The following is a 13,746-nucleotide window of genomic DNA, read 5'->3' as shown; positions in this document are numbered from 1 at the left end:
TTCTATTTGTTGAAATCTCCCCCCTGCCACCTTTGCCATATGAAACTGGTTACTATTTTATTTCTATAAAGAAACGTTCTAGAATTTTTATGGTCAATACAAAAGAGGAAAAACATACTTCTGATCTAATACTAAAGATGTCATTATATGTAGGAGCGCTGAGTCTCTGTAAAACCAGCTGTGTTGTTTGCCATTAAGACACTAATAAGTTGTTGTTGTTGTTCTTTTATATTTACCAATTAAGATATGATAGTTTTCCCTATTGTCTTCTAAGTTCATTCCTTGGGTTATTCAACAAAAATTTGTGTCAGGCACAGTGCTAGGCATGAAGAATAAAATCCTAAGTCCACCTTCAAATAAAGAGATCTAGTGCTCTCTTCAGTAGCATATGCACAAAAGTTGAAACTACCTAGAGGATTAGCATGGCCCCTGCACAAGGATGACCTGCATATTCATGAGTTATACCATATTTTTTTTTTTTTAAAAGGAGTCTCTCCATCAAGTCTCCACTGTATTGAGCTACTAGTTGGGCCCTGCACTGTACAATGAGGGAGGGCGGAACATGTGGAGGGGCCCTGAAATCGTAGAGAGCCTGGAACACTGGAAGACCTGGAGCAAGGTCTGCCAGTGGCCAGAGGAGAAAGGGGCTTAGCAGAAGAACTGTAACTGTGAAGGGCTGCTTATTTTATTTCATGATTCCCTCTGTTTGATTTTTAATTTTAATTGTCAGCTATTTTTGTAATTCTAATTTATTTTTTTTATTTTGCAGATTTTATTGTGAAATATATATAGCATAAAATTTTCCATTTTATCCATTCTTAAGTATACAGTTCATCGTGAACATTTTGATTAAATATAATACTTTGAATACTTTGGTTTTTAGATATTTTTTTATTTTTATTTTTAGAGATTTTAGATAGAAATTTCTTTCAAACTATGCTTTCTCTGACTATATGCCACTAAATGATTTTTTTCTTTGTAGGTTGATTGCTTTTTAAATTCATTTAACAAGTATTTATTGTTAGTATTCTATGTGCCAACACATTGCTAATATAGTGGGATGTGGTCACTACCCTGGTGCCATTTATTTTCTCATATATAATGTTCCCTCTAGTTGTACATTTATTGGTTGCTTCTTGTATATGCCATGATGGGAGATCGAACCCACAACCTTGGCATAGGAGGGACAGCTAACCAACTGAGCTACCCATCCAGGGCTATATTACTGTTTTTTGAACATAAATTCTAATAGCTACTCATGTCTATTGAGTATGAATCTATTTTGGTCTTAATGTTATATAGTCTTATTTGAGGACATTTTTGGTATTTCAAGTAGTATATAAGTTCATTAGAATGTTAAAGAGCAACCTATGAGTAGGGGGTTTGTTCAGACTTCATTGATTGTACAAAACATAAAATAGGTGATATTTTTACTGTTTTGTTGTATTAGTTTATCTGTTCAGCAGCCAGTAACAGAACACTTGACCCCAGTGGCTTACATTATAGCAGAGTTGTGGGATTAGGACTATTTCTCTGTAATTGCCTGTCCCTGCATTCAGCTGTTTGACTTAGTTCAGGCCTGTGCATCAGTGCTCTCTCAAAGCCAGGGTCTGACCTTCAAGAGGCATGCATCATAACCAGCTCACACATTTAGGAGATTCTTAAGTTACATTTATAAATATTTATATTTTTTTAAATTTATATTTGTGTGTGTGGACAGCTCACAAAACTTGTTGACATATGTGATCTCAATCAGTCTTCACAAATAAGGAAAACAGCTCAACTTGCTGAAATGACATATCCTAAATCGTAGTCAGGAAGTAGCAGGGCTGGGGTTCAACCAGATTCTTCTGGTCCAAGTCCTGTGTGTGCAAAACAAACCAGGCAGGGAGTTGGGGAGAAACCCCACTACTCTCTTACAGACTGGTTTACTCTTTTTGATTGTGTAGAGAAATCCCGATGTTTCAGATGTTAGTGCAGTTAGGTCCTGCTAGTCTCATCATGCAAAATGGCCATTTTTAATCCGGGGGACCCTCCACATCAAATTGCATAACCAGGACTTCTGGTCAAGACGGTGGTGTAGTAAACATGGTACATACTTGCAGCCTCCCACAACTATAACAAAATTACAACTAAACTGTGAAACAACCATCATTCAGAAATACCTGAAATCTAGCTGAAAAGAAGTCCTACAACTAGGGAATTAAAGAAGAAGCCACATCAAGACTTATAGGAGGGGCAGAGACATAGAATGGCCTCGTCTCACACACACGTGTGTTGGATAAAAATCAGGAGAGAGATCTTGGCTGTGGAGATCCCCCCGAGGAGCGAAGGGTCCCAGCCCCATACCAGGCCCCTAACCCAGGATTCCAGTGCACCCACCCTGGTAATTCCATGAGACTCCATCCCACCAAACTTATAGGCCCACTCAAGTTATTCCCAGTGGCTTTTCCATATGAATGGCCTGTCTAGCCTCATGCTTTAAACTTTCCTAAAATCTCTCAAGAAGCCTCTGGCTTCAGCTTCCCCATACTTCTTACTGAGTGGCCCCAGGCTTGGCATGAGCAGCAGGCATGGTTCACATCTTGGTCTCTACTGGGACCCTCCCAGCCCAGCACAAATAGCTGGCAGCTGCAGATCACTTTGTAGCTCAAGCCAAGTGGCCATGGGCAGAACACAGGCAGCAGCTGATCTTGGCCTACCTATCCCAGGAGGCCGCAAAGCCAGCTACAGACCACACTGAAACATCACCCAACCACCTCCACAGCAGCAGCCAAGGGGCAGACTCAGCAGGCACCAGAGCCCCACTGAAGTGGGTCCTGCTCTGTTAGACAGGCTCCTGCACAGCTGGTCCTCTGTGGTGGAGGATGGTCACAGACAGTCCTTGCAGAGAATTGGCTTGGGGGTAAATCCCTCCCATTGAGGTGCCAACAGCAATCAAGGCTCAGCTACAACAGGATGTTGTACACTGCTCACATGGTGGGGGTTGTGCAACTAGAGAGTCCAGCTTGGGTGATCAGGGAAGCTGTGCCATTGGACCCTAGAGTGAGACACCTATTGCATTAGGCCACTTCGCCAAGCCCAGGAGATGTAGCAGCTCTACCTAATACACAGAAACATGAAGAAACAAACATATCCCAAATGAAAGAACAGAAAAGAACTCCCAGAAAAGAACTACCAAAATGGAAACAGTCTACTATATTTAGAGTTAAAAACACTGGTTATAAGGATATTCAGTGAACTTAGGGGAAGAACAGATGATCTTAGCAAGAACTTCCAACAGCATAAAAAGGACCTGTCAGAAATGAAGGATACACTAACTGAAATGAAAAATAATTTACAGGCAATCAACAGTAGGTAGATGAAGCCAAGGATCAAATCAGCAGTTTGGAATATAAGGAAGCAAACAAACAAACAAACAATCACCCAATCATAACAGCAAAAAGAAAAATAAAAAAATGTAGAGTAAGGAGCCTCTGGGACAGCTGTAAGTGTGCCAACATTTGCATCTTGGGGGTGGCAGAAGAGGAAGAGAGACAAGAAATTGAAAACCTATTTGAAAAATAATGACAAAACTTTCCTGACCTGGTGAAGTAAATAGACATAAAAGTTCAGGAAGTGCAGAGAGTTCCAAACAAGATGAACCCAAAAAGGCCCACACCAAGACACATCTTAATTAAAATACCAAAGGTTAAATGCAAAGAGAATCTTAAAAACAGCAAGAGAAAACCAATTAGTTATCTACAGGGGAGCTCCCATAAGACTGTCAGCTGATTTCTCAAACTTTGCAGACTAGAAGGGATTGGGAAAAAGTTTTCAAAGTGATGAAAGCAAAGACCTACAACCAAGATTACTCTACCTAGGGAGAATCAAGATGGTGGAGGAGTGAGTGGAAGTCATGCTGACATCCTCCCAGGACCAACCTGGAATTTGCCAACTAAATTGTGGAGAAACCACCTGGAACAAACAACTGAACAATAGCGAGAGAGGAGCCTTGTAACCTCGGAGACAGAAGAATCAGCTTTAGCACAATCTAACTGGTAAGGAGTGCATTTCAGACTGGAGAAGGCGGGCAGGACACCCACAGGCAGCAGCACCAGAAGGATATTGAAATGGCCAGTTGGATCCCCCTGAGAAGAGCAGGGTCTAAACCAAAAATAGAGATCTCTAGCCCACAGCACCAGAGCCCAAAAAGTACACAGAAAACAGCCAGCTGTGAAAAGCGGTAGGGTTGCTCTATGCCAGAGACTGGCTGCTGGAGACACAAAGAATCATTTAAAGGGTCAACGCATAAACTTTTATTTGCAGCCACTTACCCTGATATCTGGCAAAGATGGGAGCAGAGTGGTCTAGAGACACCAGAGAAGAGACTGGAGGTGGAGGTTTGAGGGAGAAAACTGAGAGAGTGCCGGCGGGATCTCAGTGCTGACTCATCCCCCATACGGCAGCAGCCATCTTGTTCAGGCAGAGACCACTCCCCCTGAGCGATACCAGCATCAGAGGACCCAATAGCCCTGCCCCTAAGTGGGATTCCACCCTGCCCTGTGCTGTCTAAGCTGCCTGCTGAGTGCAGAGTGGCAGCCACAGACATTAGATCCCTGGCTAAAGGGGGTGCAGAGAGGTCTGGAGACACTTGAGGAGAGACTGGGGACGGAGGTTTTGGGGAGGGAATGGAGAGAGTAGCCAGCAGGATCCCAGTGTGGACTCCTCCCCCCTACGGCAGCAGTGAGAGAGGACCCAATAACCCTAACCCCAGGAGGGTCTCCATCCCACTCTGAGCTGTCTAAGGCGGCCTACAAAGTGCAAAATCACTAGATTAACAGCTGAAGGAGACAGCCACAAACAGTAGAGTCCTGGAAGTCTCAAACAGACCGCCTAAGATCAGACAGGGATGATATCTGACATCATAAGAGGCGGATCCACAAAGAAAAAACAGAGGTCTCCAAGCATAGAAGTTCACACCACAAAGTCAGGAAATCAAGACAGATCAACTTAAGAAGGAGAAGCAAAAGAGAAGAGTCTCACAAATAATGGGAAGACAAAGAAATACGCCCCACTTGAAGGGAAAGGAGGAATCCCCAGAAAGAGAACTAAATGAAATAGAGGGAAGTAAACTATCAGATACTGAGTTCAAAACAACAGTTCTAAGGAAGCTCAGTGAGCTCAGAGAGAATTATAGAAAACTACAGGGAAACTATGAGGAACTTTCTGCAACTATATCAACATGAAAAAGGAGATGGAAACTCTCAATAAGACAAGAAGAAATGAATACAATTTCTGAATTGAAGAACACAGTAGAAGGAATCAAAAGCAGGCTATATGAAGCTGAGTACCAAATCAGCGAGCTGGAGGACAAGGTAGGAAAAAGCTCCCAGAAAGAGCAAGCAAATGAAAAAAGACTCAAAAAGAATGAAGAGGCATTTAGGGAAATGCAGGACAACCTGAAACGCAATAATATCCTCATAATAGGGATACCAGAAGGAGAAGAAGAGGCGCAAGGGATAGAGAACCTGTTTGATAAAGTAATGATGGAAAACTTCCCTATATGGAGGAGTGAAAAAGTCACACACATCCAGGAAGCACGGAGGGTCCCATTCAAGAGGAACCCAATGAGGCCCACTCCAAGACACATCATCATTAAAATGGCAAATATCAAAGACAAACAGAATCCTAAAGGAAGCAAGGGAGAAAGAGGTAGTAACATATAAGGGAGCCCTGGTACGACTAGCAGCTGACCTCTCAACAGAAACCCTGCAAGCCAGAAGGGAATGGCAAGTAATATTCCAAGTAATGAAAAGCAAAAGTCTGCAACCAAGACTGCTCTACCCAACAAGGCTCTCAATTAAAATGGAAGGCAAAATAAGGAGTTTCCCAGACATAAGTCTGAAAGAATACACCTCCACCAAACCAGCACTGCAAAATATGCTAAAGGAACTACTTTAAGATGAAGAAAAAGTTTCTGTGAATACCCAATTCCTTTCACAGTTGCCAATACTTGATATTACCAATATTTTTAATACTAATTTGATTGTGACAATGATGTGTTATTTTAATTGTTCCTTTATTATTTGTTGAAACTAAACCTGTTTTTGTGTATTTTTTGCCTGTTTCTATTATTTTTAAAAAGCTTTAAATGACTTTTTGGTATTTATCCATTTATTGATAAAGGTTTGTAGAAATTTTTTCCTAAAAGAACAACAACAACAACAAAAAACCCTATTAACTATGGTTTAGATGTGTTGCAAATACTTTCCTATTCTATTTCTTGTCCTTTTACTTTTCTTACATGTATGTTACTATATAGTCTTAAATGTTTAATACAGTCATATTGTCAGTATTTATAGCTTCTGGGTTTGAATATTTTACTTTGGATCATGAAAAACATTACTTCTATTTTCTTCTAAAACTCCTTAGATTCTACATACTGATTTTTAACTCACCTGAATATTTCTTGTATAATGTATGAAATAGGGCTCTGTATTTGTTTTATTTCATGTAATAGTGGTCCATGCACCTTATTTGTTGAATAAGCCTTATTTTACCCATTGATTTGAAATATCAGCTTAATCGTATATTATATTGTTAGGTATATACGTTTGTCTCTAGAATGCTCATTATATTTCACTGATGTATTTGATTATTTCTGTACTGATGTCATGTTGGTTTAATTGCTGAGACTTTATAATGGTTTTAAATTTTTTAATATTTTATCATTAACTTTGACATTTAAAAAAATAAATAATATCAATCTTCATTTAAGGAAGGGAGGGAGAGAGGGAGGGAACTCCTACCTTTAGCGACCTCATGGATGGAGCTGGAGAATATTAAGCTAAGCGAAATAAGCCAGTTGATGAAAGACTAATGCCATGTGATCTCACCTATAAGTGGACTCTATTCAACAAAATAAACTAACAAACAAAATAAACCACAGGCATAGAAACATGGAGCAGACTGAAAGTGACCAGAGGGGATGGGGAAAGAGGACAGTGGTGGAATAAGGGGAAGGGACTAGACAAAGAATATGTATGAATGACCCATGGGCATGGACAACAGAGTGGGAATTGACTGGGAGCGGGAGCTGGGGGTGGGATGGATGGAGGGGGGTTAAGGGAGAAAAATTGAGACAACTGTAATAGAATAAATGTGATTTACAAATTTAAAAACAAAGATTAAAAAAGTAAACAATAATAAAAAATAAAATTAAAAAATAAAAGATTACGTAGCAAATCTATCATTTAGAATGAAAGGACACATAAAGAGCTTCCCAGACCAGAAAAAGCTAAAGGAGTTCATCACCACCAAACAAGTATTACATGAAATGTTAAAGGGTCTTTTTTAAGAAGGCAAAAAATGATTAAAAATATGAACAAGTAACTACATATCAACAAATGAATCCTTTAAAAAACCCAAATAAATGAAAAAGCGGAACAGAAACAGACTCATCGATACAGAGAACATTCTGGTGGTTGTCAGATGGAAGGTGGTTGAGGGGATGAAAAAAGGTAAAGGGATTAAGAAGTACAAATTGTTTGTTACAGAATAGTCATGGGGATGTAAAGCACAGCATAAGCAGTATAGCCAATAATATTCTAAATATTATGTATTGTGTCAGATGGCACTAGATTTATCAGGATGATCATTTAGTAATTTATATAATGTCTAATCACTAGGGTGTACACCTAAACTAATAAAATATTGTATGTCAACTATAATTGAAAAAAATGATTTAAATTTTTAAAAAATTGCAAGACCAATAAACAGACTGCAAGTGAGGGAATGGAAAAAGACACAAGTAATAACACAAGGAAAGCTGGGGTAGCAATACTTGTATCAAACAAAGTAGACTTTAAGACAAAGAATGTTATAAAAGATAGAAGGGCATTACATAATTATAAAGGGGTTAGTCCAAGATATAAATTGTAAATATTTTCACATCCAACATAGGAGGACCTAAATATATAAAGCATATATTAATAGACATAAAGGGAGAAATTCACAATAATACAATAATAGCTGGGGATTTTAATACCCAAGTCACATCAACAAATAGGAAAATTAATAAGGAAATAATGGCTTTAAATGTTATATTAGGCCCGATTGGTTTAGTTGACATTTATAGAACATGCCATTCAAAACCTGCATAATACACGTGTTTGGGTTTTTTTTCATGTGCACATGAAACATTCCCCAGCATAGAGAATATATTAGGTCACCGCGAAATACCTTAATAAATTTAAGAAGATTAAAATCATATGAAGCATATTTTCTGACTACCATGGCATGAAACTAACAATCTAGTACAGGAGGGAGACTGGGAAAAGACAAACACAGAGACTAAACAACATGCTACTAAACAACCATTTAAAGAGAATATCAAACAAAATCAAAAACCACCTTGAGACAAATGAAAGTTGAAACACAACTTTTCAAAATTTATGGCATACAGTAAAAGCTGATCTAAGAGGGAAGTTAATAGCTGTTCAGGACTACTACAAGAAACAGGAGAATTCCCAAATAAATAATCTAGTGTTACACCTAAGGGAACTAGAAAAATAAGAACAAATAACCCCAAAGTAAGTAGACAGAAGGAAATTATTAAGATCAGAGTAGAAGTAAAAGGAAAAATTTGAAAAATAATAGATCAGTGGAGCTAGTGTGTTCTTTGAAAAGATAAGCAAAACTGACAAACCTTTAGATAAATTCATCAAGGAAAAAAGAGCTCAAATAAATAAAATCATAAATGAAAGAAAAGTTCCAACCAACACCACAGCTATGCAAAGAATACTACAAACAAATGCCTAGAAGAAATGGATAAATTTCTAGAAGTTTATAACCTTCCATGACTGATTCTGAAAGAAACAATGAATCTAAACATGATTACTAGTAATAAAATTAAAGCAATAATCATAAAACTCCCAAGAAATAAAAGGACCAGACTGTTTCACAGGTGAATTCCGCCAAACATTTAAAGAAGAATTAATGCCTATCCTTCAAAAAATTGAAGGAATGCCTCCAAACCTTTCTATGAAGCAAGCATTACCCTGATACCAAAGTCAGACAAGGGCATTTCAAAAAAAGAAAATTGCAGGCCAATAAGCTTGATGAACGCAGATGCAAAAATTCTCAACAAGGTATTAGAAAACTGGATTCACCAATACATTAAAAGAATTATATGCTAAGATCAAGTGGATTTTATCCCAGAGATGCAAGGAGTGTTGAACACCCATAAGTCAATTAATGTAATACATTAAAATCAAGGATAAAAATCATCAAAATTAAGAATAAAAATCATATGATCATCTGTATATATGGAGAAAAAACAATAAAATTTAACTTGTTTAATGATAACTCTCAATAATAAAGTGGATATAGAAGGAACATACTTCGACATAATAAAGGCTATATGTGGTAAAACCACAGTTAATATCATACTCAGTGGTGAAAAGCTGAAAGCTTTTTCTCTAGGATCAGGAAAAAGATGAGGATGCCCACTACCACCACTTCTATTCAGCATAGTACTGGAAGTTGCAAAATACAAAATCAATATGCAGCAATCTATTGCCTTTTTGTATACCAATAACAAACAATCAGAAGGAGAAAGTAAGAAAATAATCTCACTTATAATTGCATAAGAATATACCTAAGAATAAATTTAACCAAAGAGGTAAAAGACCTGTACTCTGAAAACTATAAGATATTCAAGAAAGAAATTGAAAAGGATACAAATAAATGGAAATATACACCATGGTCATGGATTGGAAGGATTAATACTGATAAAATGTCCTTACTAACTGAAGCAACATACAGATTCAATGCAATCCTTATCAAAATAGCAGTGTCATTCTTCTCTAAATTAGAACAACTAATCCTAAAATTTAAATGGACCCACAGAAGACCTCGAACAGCTGAATAAATTTTGAAAAAAAACAAAGTAGGAGATACTACATTCTCCAATTTCAAATTATATTTTGAAAAGCTACAATAATCAAAACAGTATGGTACTGGTATAAAAACAGATATGAAGATGAGTGCAGTAGAATAGAGAGCTCAGAAATAAATCCTGGCTTAGAGTCAATCAATCTACAACAAAGGAGGCAAGACTATACAGTGGGGTAAAGACAGGCTGTGCTATTAGGGATGTTAGACAGATACATGCAAAATATGAAATTGGACCCTTTTCTTAAGCCATACTGAGATTAAACTCAAAATGGGTTACAAACTTCAATGCGAGACCTAAAACTAGAAGAGAACATGGGCAGTTAAAATCTCTAACATCAGTCTTAGCAATCAATACCTGCTAAGCCTCTTTGGGCAAGGGCAACAAAAGAAAAAATGAACAAATGGGACTACATAAAACTAAAGGTTTTGCACAGTAAAGGAAACCATCAACAAAATGAAAAGACAGCTAACTGAATGGGAGCAGATATTCGCAAATGATTCATCCAGTAAGGTTTAATATCCAATATCGGGAACTCATACAACTAAACACCAAAAAAAAAAAAGTCCAGTTAAAAAATGGGCAGACAACCTGAGGAACCAAAGAGGACATACAGATGGCCAAAACATATGTAAAGATGTTCAACATAACTAATCATCAAGAAAACTTAAATCAATGAGCTATCACCTCACACCTCTATCAAAAATGGCTATCAAAAAATCAACAAATAACAAGTGTTGATAAGGAGGTGGAGAAAAATTGAACCGTTGTGTAAATTTGTACATCCACTATGGTTAACAGTGTGGAGATTCCTCAAAAAATTAAAATTGGCTGTTAAATGTAAAATTAAAACATGGGCTGTCATACGACCCAGTAATTCCACTTCTAGGTATTTCTCCAAAGAAAACAAAACTAATTCAAAAAGATATTTACACCCCGTGTTCATTGCAGTGTTGTTTATAACAGCCAAGATATGGAAGCAGCCTAGGTGCAATAGATGAATGGATAAAAAATAATTGTTTTATTTTATTTATATGTATACATACACACATATATATGCATATGAATTCAGAATACAGATAGTTTTTCCCTAGCAAGGAACTGTAACCATATTATATTAACATATATACTCACTGTATCTTATTCTGATTTTTCTCATTTTCCTGAAAACCAACAACAGGTTCATCACAGCAGCTGTAGTCCATAGGGTGGCCTAAAGCCTGTTTTCCAGTTTGGCCCTGGGAAGGGCCTTCCCAAGTGTGACTTAACCTGGGTGTCATGATCATTCCTAGCTGGCTTCCTTCCCTAAAGGTCAGCTGCAGGCCATCAGGTCATTCTCCAAATTGGCCACTTGGGCGTGCTCAGAAAATTTACACCAGTGTTAGCAAAGTAGCACAGTTTAGAAAAGTCAGTTTCTTGGTCAACTAGTGCAATGATATATTTAGCAGGTACATAAATAGCTTTAGGAATCCACATACTACTCTTCTCTTTTATCAGAATGGCTTGTAGTTTGAGTCTTCTTTCTGTCCTGCGTCACCTTCTGTTTAGCAATCCTGACCATTACCTCTCTCTTTCAGCGGTTTTGCGTGTGGCTGGTTCCCTGCAGAAGAGCACAGAAGTGATGAAGGCCATGCAGAGTCTTGTGAAGATCCCAGAAATCCAGGCTACCATGCGGGAGCTGTCCAAAGAGATGATGAAGGTGACCAGGGGCTGACCCTGAATCCCATTCTAAACCACTCAGTATCACTCTCAGCAAGTGGCAGGGGCCAGGGCTGGGTTGGGAGGGAATGGGCAGGCTGCTATTGCCGGACACTGAGAACAGGATGGAGGAGCAGCTGTCAACATTGGTTGAAACCGTCTGAGCTGAGCATGGCAGAGGCTGAGTCAGATTGCCAGAGTGACCATTAGAAGAAGTAAAAATGTACTCAGAGCTTTGGGGGAGGTTGGAGGATCCAGGAAGCTAGGGTTTACAGGCTCTGCCATGAGTAAGGAGACAGAAAAAAGCCTGAATATCTCTCTCTGATCCAGGGAAATGTTAGTGAAGCTGTTATGGGAGGTCCTTCTACCTGTCTTGCCAGCAAACTTTTGGCAAATTTTTTCTGTAAAGGGCTAGATTTTAAATGTAATTTCTACTTCGTGGGCCGTACATCTTTGTATAACTACTCAACACTGCTTTGTAGTATAAAAGTAGCCATAGGTAATATGTAAACAAATAAGAGTGATTGTGTTCCAGTAAAACTTTATTTACAAAAGCAGAGAGAGGACGAATTTGATCCCATGGTCTGTAGTTTGCTGAGGCCTGTTTTAGACTAGGATAGGAGAGACTGAGAAACAAATAGAAAGCAATAAATAACCTGCCATCCCCAGGATTGGGGCCTGGGAAGGACTATAGTGATGGACAGGGCTCAGGATGGTGTGGTTGCTGAGTCCCCTGCTAGCCAGCTGGGCATCACACGTTCTGTCCAATTAAGTCCACCCAGTGACCCTGTGAGGTAGGTATTTTTGTCCCCATTTTATATAGGAGGAAATTGAATCTTGAAGTTGCTGGGTAACTTATAAATAATGTTGATAGTTAGTGACAGATCAGAGGTTGGAGCACAGATGTCTGACCTTATTGCTGAGCTGCCTCAGAGTAAATGGTGGTGGAGATGCCTTGTGCAGCTGCTAATTCATACTCCAAACATGTGTCCTGAGAGTCAAGATTGTATACCTCAAATTCTTGTATGTAATTTGTAAACAGAGAAATAGTCAATTGTCTTCCTTCTAAGGAATTTCATTTATGAACTTGAATTATATATGAATCTCTAGGGCATAGGAGAGAAGAACTGGAGAAGAAAATTAATGGTAAAGAAAAGAAACATAAAAAGCCCAGGGTCCAGTCCTTGGAATGAGAACTCCTTGGGTAGTAGCAGTAGGACGGAACCAGGCAGGAGGGTATGTCTTTTAAAAGTGGATTGCGGGTTTGTCTCATCCCCCATGTTGCGATGCATTTATGCGTGCTCATTCTAACACATGTAGCCATGAGGACCTGAGGGGGAGTCCCTTTTTTAGAATCTAGGATCTTTCCCACAATGGTTTCTGAATACTGAAAGTAATATAGACTTGAAGGGAGGCTTTCGTGTTGCAGATAATAAATATTTATGGAATTCATCCAGTGCTGCATCCCCAGGTACAAACTGAAGCCTCCAGTGCGGGTCCAACTTCTCAAGAGCAGGGACATGATCTTAGTCATTTTATTTAGCCTGTCAAATGGCACATAGCAGGCATTTGAGGAATGGTTGCTGACTGAATTAATGAATGACAACTTCTGCCTCCAGGATGTGGAGGGCTATTATAGTCAGGTCTCCAGTAGGCTCTTTTAAACGGCAAGTTTGTATTGAACCTCTTTTACATAGTCTCCAGCACTAAGATGACTTCCAGAGTGCTCCACCTGTGTGACCTTGAATGTGAATTCGTTTGTTCATTTCTGTTGGGAGGGAAGGTTCTGCGAATGGGCAGAATGTGGTACTAGTTAGATTCATGTCATTAAGTCACTCGGGTAATCTGGGAGCAGCGAAAGGGCAGGGCAGAAGAAAGGGCCTGTTTTAAATTTGATACCGTCACAGCTCAGTGAGAGTCCCCTGTCTGAGTGCAGGGGAGCTAGAGGCTGAGCTGCCACATGCGACCTGCTGTTTGTTGAGTCATTGGGATGTCAAGGTACCAAGCAAAAGGCTCAGTTCTTGTAGGATGCAAAGCAGTCAGGACTTTTTTCTTTTAGCTTCTAAGAAGCCTGAATCCATGCTTTCTTTCTACCCTATGCCACAGCCACT

General features: G+C 38.9%; 1 protein-coding gene and 1 non-coding gene across 3 annotated transcripts in view; both read left to right on the top strand.

Annotated features, from left to right (window-relative positions):
• CHMP3 (charged multivesicular body protein 3) overlaps positions 1–13,746 on the top strand; it is a 122,504-nt gene that overhangs the window by 99,096 nt on the left and 9,662 nt on the right. For both annotated transcript variants that reach the window (XM_054577688.1, XM_054577687.1), the window contains one exon: positions 11,515–11,636. In XM_054577688.1, the coding sequence (XP_054433663.1) occupies positions 11,515–11,636 (122 nt within the window). The remainder of the gene's footprint in view (positions 1–11,514; positions 11,637–13,746) is intronic.
• Positions 370–474, top strand: LOC129073997 (U6 spliceosomal RNA). Its single transcript, XR_008529485.1, has one exon. It is a non-coding gene; the product is annotated as a U6 spliceosomal RNA (small nuclear RNA).

The sequence above is a fragment of the Pteronotus mesoamericanus genome, unplaced genomic scaffold (assembly GCF_021234165.1).
Source record: "Pteronotus mesoamericanus isolate MK-2021 breed Mesoamerican mustached bat unplaced genomic scaffold, CSHL_Meso_final contig_44, whole genome shotgun sequence".
NCBI classification, from domain to species: domain Eukaryota; kingdom Metazoa; phylum Chordata; class Mammalia; order Chiroptera; family Mormoopidae; genus Pteronotus; species Pteronotus mesoamericanus.
The sequence above is the reverse complement of the archived record's forward strand: the minus strand, read 5'-3'. Positions and strand labels throughout refer to the sequence as shown.